Genomic DNA, 15787 nt, shown 5'->3' with positions numbered 1-15787 from the left:
AAAACACCTTCAGATATAGGAACAAACAACAAGATGAGTACACATTTATATCAACTCGTTAATGATGTGCCAAAATGCCATTCAGATCAATTTTGATGTTTAAGTTACTGAAAAGAAGCAGTATAAATCTATTTGCTATGAGAGTACCGAACTCTTCAATCATCATAGATTGAATTCAGATTAAAGGCTAAACAATATTTACAACCCTTACTATTCATTCATTCATATTCAATCGGGACAGTGCATGAATTCTACGTGTTAGATGACTTGATTCCTGTCCTGTTAAGTTCTAATAATAATAATAATAATAAAAACACCCAACAAATTTATCTCAATAGACATGATAGATCAGTCAACTTGACCGCGTCCTGGATTTCATCCTTAAAGTGAAGATTATTTACAGATATATTAATAAATAGACAGAGGAATTTACATAAGCTAGTAAATCACGTTCACAAAAACCCTTGTAATATTGTCTGCCAGCAAAATCTTACGGATTCAAAATACCAGTTAATCTCTGCCAGCCGAGGCCGTTCGTATATAGGCCTACCCATTCGGCTATAAAAGGCTGTGACCAGTTTATTGCCATAGTTTTCTCGTTTGTCGTAATTCTGTGAAAAGACTTATTAAACAGTTCTCTTTCATGGAATGTGATATTGTGATTACATAGGCACGAACAAAGGCAATGTTACATAATTTTTTTTTTCCACCTCCGAAGTGAGTTTGAGAGTATCCGGATGATTTCTGCGGTACATCGTTAACCGCGCAGCATTTTGTGTTAGGGACGGAATGTGCCTTCCGCTTTAATACACTGTATAGGCCCTATACGTGGATGACGTCGACAGTGTGAAGGTGTACATCGCGAGTTGTATCTTCTCTCCTTCATGAAAGCACATTGATTTTCTTTTGTCAAGTCGTCTTGCTGGCATCATGACAAACAGAGAATCACCCAAAAGTTTGTCTTATATCAATCTGAAGTTCACCTAGAACGCTCACTCATAAAGGTCGCAGTCACATCGTCACACTGCAATGGAAGTGGGTTGTTCAACCGCTTCCACTAGGTCGGTCACGCCAACCGCAGCGCGGTAACTCCCGCGTCGCATCGTCTCTCGTTCATGGTAGTGGGTTGGACCTTCCACTTGTCTTGCCACTGGTCGTAAACCTCTACCGTATCCAACAGAGATTGACCGTCATACCTTGATAATATAACAGAAAGGATGGAGGGAGAAAGAGAGATCTGCTTTTACAGGACCGTAAGAGGGACATTGCAGCTTACCTAAATGCCGCAATCGTTATTTTTGACCTGGGAGGTGAGTGTCTCACCTTCCTGTTTGGACAGAGGGAGAATGAAAGCGATCGCAGTTTCTCTGCCATGATGAAATGCAAATTTACATTGTCTTTAGTCTTATTTCGTATCCTGTTCACCGTGAAGTTTGAATTAAGACATTGATCATCACGAAACTCCAAACAACAACAACAACAACAACAACAACAACAACAACAACAAAACCACAACGGTTAAACCGGGGGTTTCAAGGGGATGGCTAGTAACTGATCAGTGGGAATCAGTGGGAATGTTGTGGGATTCATTTTAAGAGTATATCATACATTGTATATCTGTTGTTGTGTGAAAATTATTTGCTTCAGAACGGTCTCACATTCAAGTAATGTGCAGTTTAATGCCCCGTCACTGTACAGGCATGCTAGCCTGGAACCATTAAACTGCACATTACTTGAATATGAGACCATTCTGAAGCAAATAATTTTCACACAACAATAGATATATAATGCACTCTTAAATGAATCCCAGAAGAATTGGAACAATCATCCCCCAGCATTCCCACTGATTCCCACTGATCAGTTACTAGCCATCCCCTTTAACGTACATGAGTTCCATGTAAAGTATCAAATGGAAAGGGACTATTTACAGATATCAATTTACTTTCCTCTCAGGGGTCAAATTGGCCGATAACATTCGCGTGATAAATGTTTTTTTTTTTCATTGCAGTTTGAAAATAAGATTAACCATACTTTAAACTTAGACCCTTACTGCTGTGTACCATTATTTCATACCATGGTAACTTTCTCTGTCTCTCTCTCTCTTTAAACCAATCTCGGAGTATTTGGTTCTTTCAACTGAGGTCACTGCAGATAAAACTATTGGTAACACCATTAAATAAACTCCACAAATTTATCTCTTTTGCTCCCAGTTAAAACGCTGTTGGTATACATGAAATAGCTGAGTCATTATGACCCACATGTGTGCTACATTAATCTATTGTCGGTATGCATTAAAGAGAAATTTTTGCACATTTTTGATCTATTGGCACAGAAAGGGTTAAAATTGACATAATATGATTGATAAGAGTTGATAAAAAGATATTGTGCAAATTTGGAAGACTCGCGGTTACCCCGAAACTGCGTACACTCGTCCGTGTATAGAGGCGGCTCCCGCGTAACACCTTGCAGAATTCATTTCTGACAGAATCGTCCATTTGTTAGTGCGGGGGTTAAAACACTCTGCCGACGCGATGTGTTGTGAGCCATCGAATCCTCCGAAAACATAAATCAACTCATTTGCTACCGTCACACCTGCACCTATATTTCCAATGAGAATGAATGGAAATGAAAATGTTAGATTTCTCATTGTGATTTCATCGCTGGATGCACAATAATTGGTCTACAGACACAGATTAATGAAATGAAAATACAGTGCAACTACATAATCTCATGATGAAAAATCATGACACATATGAAGCCATACAAAGTCATTCAATAATAATATCTATGAGTAATATGAAATCTAGACACGTTAAAGTTGGTTCATTCGTTATGTAATGGAGGAAACTCAACATTAATCGTCTAATATATTTCAAAGAAGAACAAAAGGATAGTGGTCGTATAGGCTGATGTGCTCTAAAAGTTACTGTGTTAATTGTGACCTATAATACAATGGCCAGACAATAGTCAACAACAACGAAAACACACCCTACACTTTGATAGCTTTACCTGAGCGCTGAATATTCATGGGCGGAGCAGACATCCACTGCCCACTGTTGGGGTCAAACATCTCCACGGATTTGAGTATGGTGGCGCCGTCGTAGCCCCCTATGCTGTAAATGACGCCATTGGTGGATACTAGCCCCGCCCCTTCCCGACTAACGCTCATGGGTGTGGCGGTGGTCCAGCGGTCGATGAGCGGGTCGTAGGTCTCCACAGAGCTGTGCCGTGAATCACCGTCAAATCCACCGGCCACATATATGAGATCTGTAAGTATCAAATTGATAGTATTTAAAGTGGCAAGGGTTTTTTTTTTTACTCATCTGGTATGTCAACAGGTCTCAGACATACTGTAATCAACTTCATTATTAGCTCATCATTAATTTATCTATTTTCTTTTTACTTGGAGCAAGGGATGTATACAGGAGTCAACAGACCATTACCTCCTTGCATGAAGCCAAAAAACTCAGCGGACCTGTTGACAAGGTTGACAGATTGCTCCGTCTGAGGTAGGCCTATGCTCTAACAAGAAACTTGCACTATCATGTTAATAATTACAAAAACAGCAGTAGGCCTAGTAGACCCTTACGTCGAATGGAGAAAATGATCTAGTGTAACTTCAATACTTGTCGGTCTTCATGAAGTCTCCAAGCAAGTCATGTTAAAGAAAAAATACCATCCATGATTGAGACAATAAAAATACATTGCATGTTGTCTCTCCGTTGTCGTATTCTGTGGATGCGTGTATTCACACGAACCTTTGTATGCAGTGGCGCCAGGGAGGCCTCTGCTGATGCTGAGAGGGGAGAGGTGGATCCAACCAGACTCCCCTTCTCCCAGAGTGGCACAATCCAGACACGTGACCGAACTTAGACGTGACGTACCATCGTAACCGCCAATCGCGTAGAGGCGATCCCCGAGGGCCACCGAGGCGAGATAACGTCTTCCATGATCCAGGGCCTGTCAGAAGCGGCAAGTGAATATCATCATTGTATTCTGAAAGTGTTACGAGTAACATGCATCTCTCCCATTTGGTTTTTGTTCAGCAAAACATAAATTCGTAATTTAGAAATAGAACAATTAAAACCCCCATGCCCCCGAAACAAAGGGGGAGGGGTAACTGTAACTCGACAAAAATTCATGAGGTAATTAATGGTTCGTTTCTTTTCTGTCTCAGTATAACGTTAAACTTCAGAATGCACAATACATGTATCTCTTATTATATCGAAATCATATTTGTATTCGACATATCATATTATGTCGAAACTAAATAGGAGAAATTGAGTGAAGATTTTTCTTGAGGTCAGTCGAAAAAGTGTGAGGTCAGATCGTCACATCACCAGTTAATAATGTCTACTCTACTCACGGGAAGTGTGCGCCATTCTGATACTTTCGGGTTGAACTCCTCAACGAGAGACAGCGGCTGGCGGCCTGTACCAAACCCGCCAATCACAACGAGGCGAACATCGCCCCCTGAGAGAAAGAGATACGTCATAATAACTAAACATGTGAGTTGTCACGTGATTGAATCAAAAGAGGGATGAATTAATGACTACTCCATGCAGGGTCCCGTTTCATAAAACTTGTTATTAGTAACAACAGCCACATTTCTATGGCAAATTTGCCAATCAGACGCACGGATTTCAGTAGCTTCTAACAACTATTGTTACTTGTTACTGATAACAAGTTTCATGAAACGGGGCCCAGGGTAGTGTGTAAATGTCCTGATGATATGGTGTGGGGCATAAATGCACACTGTTGACTAATTTCACGTTTTCACAACAGGAAGTGGAGAAGGCGGGGAGACTTTGAATGTTTACATACTCTCCGAACGATTGAGCATACAAAGGGGACTTTACTCTGCTGCATTCTCTGACAAGAGTTCGACTTGAAAGCTACAATGTCTAAATTTGTATCTCTACTTAAATTTACCTATTATTTTTGTTTTAAGCCACTAAACCATAGCTTGTATATCCGTTCGTCTACACCTGACTCCAATTCATGACAAATCAATGTTTGAATCCAAATCACAGTTTTTATTCAGGTTTGTAAAGTGGCTAAAAATGCAAATGATTTTGTAATGTCTGGCCTGAGATGCGTTTGCAAATACTCCATCACTGAAGGGAGGAAACATACGACTTTGACGTCATGCTATGTATATATGAGATGCTGATTCCACTTCATCGCGATTGACTTCATACACTCACCTGAGGCTGAAGCGATACATGTGAATAATCACACACCTAAAGCACACCCCACACATGCGTACACGCACGCCTACACAAATTCGACAGAGGAAGATAGAGATGGTAATTTTAGATATAACTGCCCGTAATGATTGATTTGCAATGTCATCTGTGCTGAGATGAGTGAGTACTCTGCATCGACCGTTTACCTGTCCGAGGTTGGAACCTCTGTCCGTGCATCTCGGTCCGACAGTCTGGCCTAAGATGGAACCTCTTAGCCTCGTCCACTAAGTCTCGACACTCGTGACTGGTCTTCACCAGAGGCTGTGGAGTTAAAAATTTTGCCATTAAATATCAAGTGAGAGTGGTTACATGATTGGGGGTGTGTGTGGTGTGTTGTGCTGGTGCTGGTGCTGGATCAGTCCATTGGAAAATCCCCCTTCATCGATTTTCCGAGGAAAAACTCTGGATTTAATCTTTACCTGTTGTGCACATTAGATACTTAGCTACATCTGAAGTGATGTCTGTGAGTATATTTAGTCATTTCATTGATGAAAATCTGTCAGGAACTTTGGACTAAATGTCTTGTCTTCAGAGTACTCTACAACTGGAGCTGTAGTCCCACCACATGTCTCTGATGTCGTGATTGGAAAACACAACCCAACACTGGAATTTTGCATAAGCCACATAATCTTTTGGACCAGATGTGCACAGTTGTATAGGCCTACAGTTAGGATCCCTACTTCATCTGGAGTGATCCTGTGAGTATCTGCTTATTTGATAGGTGAAATTTTGATTGTAGTTTTGCCGGATTTGTCATGGAGTACTTTGCAAGTGGAGCTTATTTCAACATCACAAACTCCATCACTACTGCATAAACTTCCCAACCCTGTCCTACATCACTCCAGTTGCCGCACCTACAAGCGCTCTCCATGCACAAGGCTATGTCATTCCCCGCTCCAGAACAGAACATCACAAAATGTCCTTCTTCCCCAGAACACTAAGAACATGGAACATCCTCCCACTGAGTACTGTAACCGCACCATCACTGGAAGCTTTCCGCTATCGACTGACGGAAGGCAGTGAATAAGTCCCTGGACTGTTTTTACTTGCACCGTGTGTATACTCCGCACCATGCACCTCAACCACTACATTTCACCCACACACTCACACACATCCAAAGTTTGCGAGAATCTTCAAGTTTGAAGATGCAGACTGAACTAGAAGAAGAAGAAGAAACCTGCGTTTGTGAAAAGACGCGTCAGTATTTATCGAAGCATGTTTTATCAAGAGGTTATTCTATTTAACAAGTGGCTGCAGATCGATTTATAGTCCTATGACATTATACGTAAACTTGGACGTCTTATAAGCTCTGAAAGGAAAATCTTACCACATCAACCACAAAAGTATAACGATGTTTCCCGGCATTTAATTCGTCGCAGTTTTCAAACTTATACAAATATTTGAGCGCGCTTTTATGGTAGGGACTGAACCCCCCCCCCCCCACAGTTTTCTGTATCTTCTCTTCGTACTCAAGGAAAGAATAACCGTATGATCGATACCTGTTTATCGACGATATCGGTGATGTAGATGGGGCTTAACAGAGGCAGTCGTACGTGTTCTAGGATGGTGTAAAGGTGATTCTTCCTATCGTCCGGTCGATGCTTGACCCATCGTATCACTGCTTCATATACCTCGCTTTCATCCGATACCTATTATCACCAAGGTGACGATCATCACCATCAGAACAGTAGAACGATAGATGTCGTTGTACGATTGCTGGACATAATCATAATCTTATGTGAGCTTCAATAAGTCTGTTCTATCAAACAAGAACGTATAGAGGTTACATTTTCACGCGCTGTCAAAGGAAATTCCTTTCTCTGGTAACAATGGCCCCTTTCAAATTAGCTCATTTTTTTTCTTTCTGACAAGGGTCCATTAATATGCCAACCTTCTCGTATACATGTACTCATTCCATCCGTCCTTTCAAATAAGATAACATTGAATTCTATGAATAAAGAACATGAAAAGAACACGGAACTTATCTGTTAGAACTAACATGTCTTCAACCATTCAGCTCTTAACCTTCTTTTCCATTTCTAGCGAGTCGTAACTTGCCTATAGATTTTACATTTTACACCGGTGAAAATAAAACCAATCCAATTATTAGCTCCGAACGAGATGTAGGCCCTACATGTGCTGAAAGAATGATCCCAAAAACATCAAAAATTGCTTCAAGACTGTCACAATAGAAAGTCAACACACAAACAAATATGACAATGTCGAAAATTTCTGCGCAAACACCAACTAGCTGAAAACAATTAGACGAACCAACGTCATGTCCTCCTAAGTATGACCACGCCGGAAACTTGCCTCGAGATTGTCTCGACAGAGGAGTTGGGAGAGTTCGTCCGGCCTAATCTCGAGGAACTCCTCCTCCCCGGTGATCTCGCCGAAGTGCGTCAGACAGTACGTCTCGGCCGCCGCCAGAAGTCCCGGCACGGAGTGGGTCTCGGCGAAACGCCTGATCCCGATGCAGTTAGATGGATCCAGCTGGTCTTTCAGGAACTCGCTGCACCGAGTTTCGATGCCTTTGATAGGGTGGGAGCGAAAGAAAAGATTCGGTAAAATCGCCAGCAAAAACTCAATAGTCAATGTACACTCCATAGCTCGTTAACTCCCTTCAAAAGTATTTTTCTCCTTTAGCTGTACAATGTTTTGCTTCGATCCAAACTTAGTCTTAAAAATACATTCATTTTTTTTTCTGCAGGTTGACAAAGTTATATTCATAGCTACACAGTGACAAATGAATGAGTGAACTTACTTAATCCTTTCACATTAAAGGGAGAGATCTAATGCAACAATCATGCTTTCAAACATTACTGATAATAGGATCGATAGCTGCGATGCGATTCTTTAACGGTTTCAAATGTTTCACCAAGAAAACTGAACTTGTGTATCAGGAAAAGTCTAGGATAATAACTGTATATTTCACAATCTCATTGATAATGAACATGAAAATAGAATTTCACCTTACAATCGCGCGAAATGGCCGTGGCTGCCGCTGCTGACTGTAACATGTACTTCTGTGCAACGTTCCTTGTTGCTACTTGAAAAACTACTAATAGAACAGGTATTCTATCAATTACAGCTTCTGCGGTTAGCGACACTTTTACTGTTTTCTCTGATGTCACTGCGCCTAATAATCATGCATATATTATGCATTTTGTGTTCATAAAGCAAATCATTGAATTTGACTGATACCAGGGCAGTTCCCGAGGTCGTACCTTTCAACTGCAGGAGACAGGCGGCCGGAAGTAGTTCCTGAACATTTTCCACAGTGACCTCTACTTGCTCTGTGTAGATGAACTGGAGGAGAACCTCCATGGTGACAGCCTTCAGACCGCGCAGCTCAACGACCGATTGACTGCTCTCACTCATCTATGCAAATTAGATGAATGGGGACAGTGAGCAAGGAAAGTTGACAATACTGATAATGGCGATGATGACGATGACGATGATGATAATGTTGATTATGATGAAGATGATGGCGATGATGATGGTGATAATGATGATGAAGATGATGAGACGACGAGGATGACAACCTCGAACCTGTCATCTACTTCTTTCCGGGCAGCGACACTACCACCAGGCTATCCCAGGTTGCCGGCAGTGACACGATGAACTTGGAATGAACACCCAAGCTTAGAAATTCCGACACTGCCATGTTAAGTAGTCCAAAGCTGACTGCTTTTTTTGGTAGTGTCGCTGCCGGGAAAGACAGGTTCGAGTCCCGCGGTTCCTTTTCACCGACATGTTTGTTAAATTACAGGTCAGTAGTTGCGATCTTACAAATATCATTTGTATATAGAGGGAGACAAAGTGAAGAAAATTCACACCGTAAATCTTATCCCTTTTCTAATTCTTGCATATAAGGGCAACTTGCGACAACGATTGTCGTTGATCATCATGCCACAACACTGCTACATAGCGTGGATGCAATCGGGATCCTTTGTGCAATGTATGCACTGAAGACGGCAAAGCAGTTGTTTTTTTTAATTGTCTTCAAATTATCGTGAATGACCTTTGACATTTATTTCACGCTCTGGGCTCACATTGTAGGATGTGGTTCTATACGAAAGTCCAACCCGAATTTAAGGACCTGTGATCGGCAATCAGTGATACACCCCTTCAAAATATTCAAACAAAATCAATCTGATTCCATTATGAACTTGCTTTTAACAAAGTAATACTTTGTTATATTTGTGATGTTTATCATTATACATGTTCAGTCAACTGTGAGGTCGTTGTGAACATTAAATTACAATCTCTGTGAAACGAAACAAGTTTACGATCTCAGCTCGCATCCTGCCTTGGATATTCTTTCCCGACTTTCATCTCTTTGTTTAACTGTATGGGGCAAATTGTTCCCCACGCTAATCAGAGGAACTTAACATCTAAAAATAGCGTGCAGTATAGTGATGCGCTTCAGTGAACTATTTTCATTTATTTTTCATCAAAAGAGAATAGCGCCGTTGCTACGCAGTGGATTGAATATTACAAGGTCAATACAATATCAATACCTTCTTTGCCAATGAGTCAAATGTGCACAAATTTCACGCATATACCTATGGACAGGTTATAAATGTGGCACACAAAGGCTTTTAAATCATGTGACTGATGAATGTCACATGATTGATTGCAGAGCCCTGTTTTGAATTGAACTTCTGAGTATGAATGATTGTATCATTTTAAAGAAACACTTTGATTACTTTGCAGTTGCATTATCGGCTTTTGTCAAGTTAACTGCTGTTATCGCATCCTGCAAGTGTCCTGTAATATAGGTCACTGAAGACACAATTCTGCGGTTGACACTGCACTTGACGATATGACATCATCGGCAGTATAAACCATTGTTACGAGAACGACCTTATCATTTAGCATTGATTTGTATGAAATCAAACGGATCGATTTTGACTGGTGATGCTACAATACTTTGAAAGCAATGTGTGGAATATACTGATGTTCTCGCATGGCGTTTGAAACAAGTCACATTTTTTCCACTTATTATTCACCTCCGTCACAAGAAGTTTGGGAAAATGTTCCAGATGGTTTTCGTTTGAGATAATATCAGACAGTTCGTATAATATGCTCTTTTTGGTCAACCTGTACAGATGGCTCGAACAACAATGCTCCTGAATAAAAACAGAATACACGAAATTTTTCCTCCGATGAAGTGTGTGTAATTGAGAGGAGATAACAGTGCGCCTGACTTTCTGTTTGTCGAAGTGGTAGAGGAGGTGGAAGAAAAAACAATTTACATTCCAAGACTTTCCCGCTTAATTCATTTGCTCAAGATCGGCAGATAGCAGGAGTTTGAAAAAGGGAAACATTGATTCCGAAAACAGCAACAAAAATAACAAAACAGCGACAAAGATTTGGACTCAACTGATCGGTTTAGCTAACTAATCGGATGTCAAAATAGTTTCTTTCTCTCCTGTTGCTTTCGTTTCATCCCTTTATAAAGAGCTCTATGTACATAGACTCAATCACCCCTAGACAAAAGCGTTGTTGAACCCAGATTTCGCCGTGCGTGCATCATCCAATGAAGACGGATAAAGGCTGGAAATATCTGGCACTGCTGATTTTTTTTTTTCTGCGCACAGTTGCTCATAGCGTTTGAATCGATGATGATGATGATGATCCACAGCATTTGTATGGCGCCATATATCTGTCACAGAAAGATTCAAAGGCGCATCGAATCGATCAACATTATGCATGTCACGCAATACACAACCTCCTAAAATGCTCATAAACTTAAATAACATGCCAACATACGTTGCTGAAATGAGTGAAAAACAAATAGAAGATCTGCTAAAAAAGAAAGAAAATCACCAAGTGTAGGTTACCCGATCACAATTTTCCTGAAGTTTGGTCCCATATTTTACACTGTCTATTGTATAAAGTTATTGATAACAGCAATTATCTTAATCATCTTAGCATTAAAATCCAGGATGCCAAAACATTGCATGTTTCATTAAGAACTTTGAGTACAGAGAATCAATATATTCCTCATATATGATGTGAATGATCATCTATATCTTGAACAATAAATTTACTCCGAAGTTCAAAATACGCCACAAGATGTAGATGAATGAATGGAAGAAAAAAATGATTGCAGAGGAATATATCGGTAAAGGCACTGGGTAATATTGATAGGTGTTGATTTTATTATGAAAAACATTACCTGGTTCGTGAACATGGCGCAGAAGTAGTCGCTGCAAGCCGCCAAAACTGCTCGATGGGCGACGAACATACTGCCGTCGACGGTCAAGGTGACGTCACACAGTTGACCCCTGACGCGAAGGTCGTTTAGGGCGAGCAACATGCACTTTGCGTGCGAGCCAAGAAAAGGCTTGCGCGCGTCCGTTTTCCTCAGACCGGTATTATCAGTCATTTTGTGCGCAGTGAGCGCATCTCAAGCTCGCCAGCTTCACTTATTTTTTGCCCTCTTACTGGCTGAGGTGCCGCCAAGACTTGAAAAGCAATATGCAGGCTCAGTCAACGACACGACCTGGTCATCTCACAGAGTTTCTTTGAAGCATGACTTCCGGGTGAGGTGATACGATTTCCCATTCTTTATTCGTAGCGTTTTATTGCCATCAAAATAACGTTCGGCCTAAACCAGGTATAACTTTTGCTCCCCCAAAGGAGCATTCAAGGTTACGCTGCGGTTTGAAATAAAGGTATCAAAATCATCATATCAAAGGAAAACAGATCGAACACATATTGCCAGTCAAGTATAACTACCGAAGCCTACAGAAATCTATGCATCCAGTATCGTTATGGTTTGTTTCTGTTAATTTTAGTTTGAAGTTCATCATCATTACCATAACGGAGATGCCATTATAGGATGACTGGTCGTGCTATATGTGTCGAATGGGTAAAACTGATGTCCGACGGGCGAGTTCGGCCGATTGAGACAATGATGAAGCAGTCTGGAAGAGTGATGACAAGTTTTGCAAGATTAGTGTCATATTAATAACTATTCAATTAACAATAAACTCTTTAAATATCAGCAACTCGTTTATGCAAAATGTCAATATCATTTTCAGAAAGTGGTCCGGGAATAGGAACAGTTATTACAGTCTTGATGTTGAAGTGCCAACATATTACAGTTCATACATTTTGCTTAATTCGTACCACCCTGTCGTTTAACCTATTGATAATGCTAAATACTAGGGACGTGCATGTAATCACAACCATGTGCAAATCAGATACCATGATATACTGTATAATGAGTATTATCATAGCATATCTAGCACATGGGACAAATTAAACCATATTGCTATACATGCAAACATGAGTGCTACCGTATTTTCGATATTCGACGCCCTTAAAAAGATTAGCCCACAAAACATTCCAAAGCGGGTTGTTTATTTGTTAAGTGATTTGAATAGGAAATGCACAAACACAAATTTGGAGCCCACGCTAACTGTCTGAAAATGGGTCACGACAAAAGGCACGTGCATTAACCATATGCAACGTTGTCCTTCTATCTAAACTAGACATTTTCAGTAAATTCGCATTTTCTGCTTTGACGATTTCCCGGCTCAAAAAGCCGTATACTTTGTTGTATGGAGATCTCAAAGATGAGCTTCTGGTTTGTACATCTGCTATCTCCAGGATATTTCTGAAAAGCCAGTCAACAGATTTCTGACATATGCAGCTACCAATGAGAAGCTATATAGGGTGAAGTTTTTGGAGAGAGCGATCTTCGGGCATAAGGCCAGAGTGACTGCACTGACACTATAGAACTGTGATAATATCCAGATCACTATGAAAACTCACTGCTTATTGATTTGACCATAACAGGCTCATCCTGCAAATGAAATGTCGTCAAATCTGTTCATAACTTTTTAAGTATACAGCCTACGGCTGCCACACAAACAAACAAACAAACAAACAAACAAACAAACAGTAAAACCCAACCCTTTTGGAGAAGATCTAGCTGTGGCGGGTCGATCTGCTCGAAGGAGTGTGGGAATTGGAACTTGACCAGTGAGCATTGCACAGCTTGTGCATGAGTAGTAATTTCAGAATATTTGATATCTGAGAGCCCGAGCTATATTTCTATTCTTTACCCTCCGTCAATTTGTATACACACACACACGCACACACACGTCTCTCTCTCTCTCTCTCTCTCTCTCTATATATATATATATATATATATATATATATATACAGTATATATATATATATATATATATATATATATATATTGTGTGTGTGGGTGGGTGTGTGCGTGTGTGTATGTGTCTACGGATAGTAGAATACGTATTATGATTAGTGCGGATTAGGACAATAGTTGTAGAACTTGCAACGTGTAAAATTGTGTAGATATCTTTACCAACCTCTTTCGAGATAGAGCCTTTAATATTCCACACATTCAATGATTGTTGCACTTCACGATAGTATGTATAGCATGATCACAATTTCGATTCACAACGACATTCACCGGATAATGATAAAGACGGTGCTCAGTCCCACTTACCCATCTTTACCGTGAGCCGTGGTCTAAGCCATTCCTCAAAACAATCCGGCACTTCGCAACATTTTAATAGACATCTCTTCTTCCAGCAGGGCGATGGATCCTGATGTTCATATCAAAAGCAAACACCGTCTTTCAAAATAATCAACAAGGCAACAGCAACAAATAGGCAATTTAACAGCCTCTCCTTAGCCGGTCACCCGGCCACCCTAAATGTACATGACTGTCATTTGGCAGGCCAGAGCAATAACACACGATCTCTTTGCCATTTGCAGCTGTGAAAGTTTGTCCCGGGGTACACCATGCGTTCAGATTGCTTTGCATCAAACTGGCTGCCAGCGCACAATAGACGTCATTCAAGCTGGAATCGTGTCTAAAAGTGCCATACAATGGCAGACGATATATGTCCCGATCGGAGTTCAGTGTTTACCCCGAAATCTCGCTCTCAGAGTACACGCCTTATTGTATTGTACTCATACAGCACAGACAGAACAAAATAGGAATTCACGCTACAAAAGTAGGCCCTACATGATTGAAACTGTGTGACTGGAAATGCCAGCAAAGCGATGGAGCGTAACTTTAAAGGCAGTGTCATTATTCTAGCTCATATAAACTAAATCAAAACTTTTTAGAGCTTGAATCTATCTTGAAAGGGCGGTACAATATTGAATGAGATGAAGTTACTAGTAGCTTTTAACTTCTTGCAAGATACTTAGAAAACATTATAAGAAAATGTTAAAGAGCATAAAATTCTACGAGGAATTCAAAGTCTATTTGATGAATATCAGTTTTGAAATGGCTAAGATAATCAAAAACAACGTAAAACAAAGCGATCCTAACAAAAATTGGGTCTGTTTTGGCTATATCAATCATTTCAAACCAATTTTCATCAAATAAACTTTGAATTCCTCCTACAAATATATGTTCTTTCATAATCATTTCATAAGATATTTCTCATTATCTCACAAAAAGGTTGGAAACCTGAAGCCCCAACCAGAACTATATACCATCCCTTTAATTCATATTCTTCTACGATAGAGTATGTCAGACTCCCCATGAACCACAATAATCATTGCCGACGTACAATGTTATGTCATATTGAAGTAAAACTATTTTGGGAATACACTCAGCTCTGCTGAGTTTTGCTCTTACTTGCCTTTGAGTTTTTCACGTCCAGTGATATCCTGTAAAAACCGTGGTATTGCCATCTAGGCCTACATCCATCTATCTCTCCAGATACATAAACATCTCTGTTTCTCTTATAAATCTTTCTTTGTATATCATATATATATACATATATATATATATATATATATATATATATATATATATATATATATCCTTCAACCTCAACACTTCAACCTCCCAGAACACAGCCTGAACTGCTTACAAATCACTGCCATTGAACTAATCAAGAAGAAGACCCGCCCTGTGATTCTAAATCGTGAATCCTACTGGATAGCCACACTAAAAACATTACAGCCAAATGGCATCAATGTTGATCCTTAACCAGCAGACCATTAACTGCACATGCGCAACAATGTGATGCGCATATGCAACCATACGCCAACCCAAACATACACACACACACGAACAGACACACTCAACCCACACAGACACCACCGTAAGCCTTTATATCCGCCATTAATAAGGTAAATCCTTTTTTTTTTATTATGTGAACCGTTCATTTTCTGTACCTTATGTAATATTCTGTTATTATGTTATAATACAACTGTATGTATATGAATGGTTGTGGTATATTAGTATTATTTACCTCATTATACGATAGCCAGAAGATGACGCGCGGCTGTTGTACTGTATTATATAGCCACTTACGTCTTGCAATGCTGCCACATGCTGTATTATCGTCGACAACATAAAAATGTCTAGTTTGATAATATTACAGTCGTCTGTCACACAACACATAAGATGAGGATACTGAATTGGTGTTTTTGTTATATACCTTAACCTCAATTAATAACACGAGTGTGATATGAAATGTATTCAATAATATGCAATTGATTATGTATATGATTATTGGAATATG

At 40.0% G+C, this 15787-nt stretch overlaps 1 protein-coding gene across 1 annotated transcript; it reads right to left on the bottom strand.

The window, feature by feature from the left end:
- Positions 1-1066: 1066 nt before the first annotated feature.
- LOC139740567 (kelch-like protein 12) lies at positions 1067-11646 on the bottom strand. The gene is made up of 10 exons (XM_071651153.1): positions 11437-11646; positions 8477-8630; positions 7563-7780; positions 6749-6898; positions 5396-5510; positions 4367-4473; positions 3759-3960; positions 3010-3267; positions 2412-2598; positions 1067-1196 (listed from the first exon to the last, which is right to left on the bottom strand). The coding sequence occupies exons 1-10, from the start codon at positions 11644-11646 to the stop codon at positions 1067-1069; spliced, it is 1731 nt and encodes a 576-aa protein (XP_071507254.1).
- Between the last annotated feature and the right edge of the window lie 4141 nt (positions 11647-15787).

The sequence above is a fragment of the Diadema antillarum genome, unplaced genomic scaffold (assembly GCF_040938485.1).
Source record: "Diadema antillarum isolate AM-2024a unplaced genomic scaffold, OU_Dant_1.0 seq00000861_RagTag, whole genome shotgun sequence".
In the NCBI taxonomy this organism is placed as follows: Eukaryota; Metazoa; Echinodermata; class Echinoidea; order Diadematoida; family Diadematidae; genus Diadema; species Diadema antillarum.
Note: the sequence above shows the minus strand (reverse complement) of the source record. Positions and strands in the feature narration are given on the sequence as shown.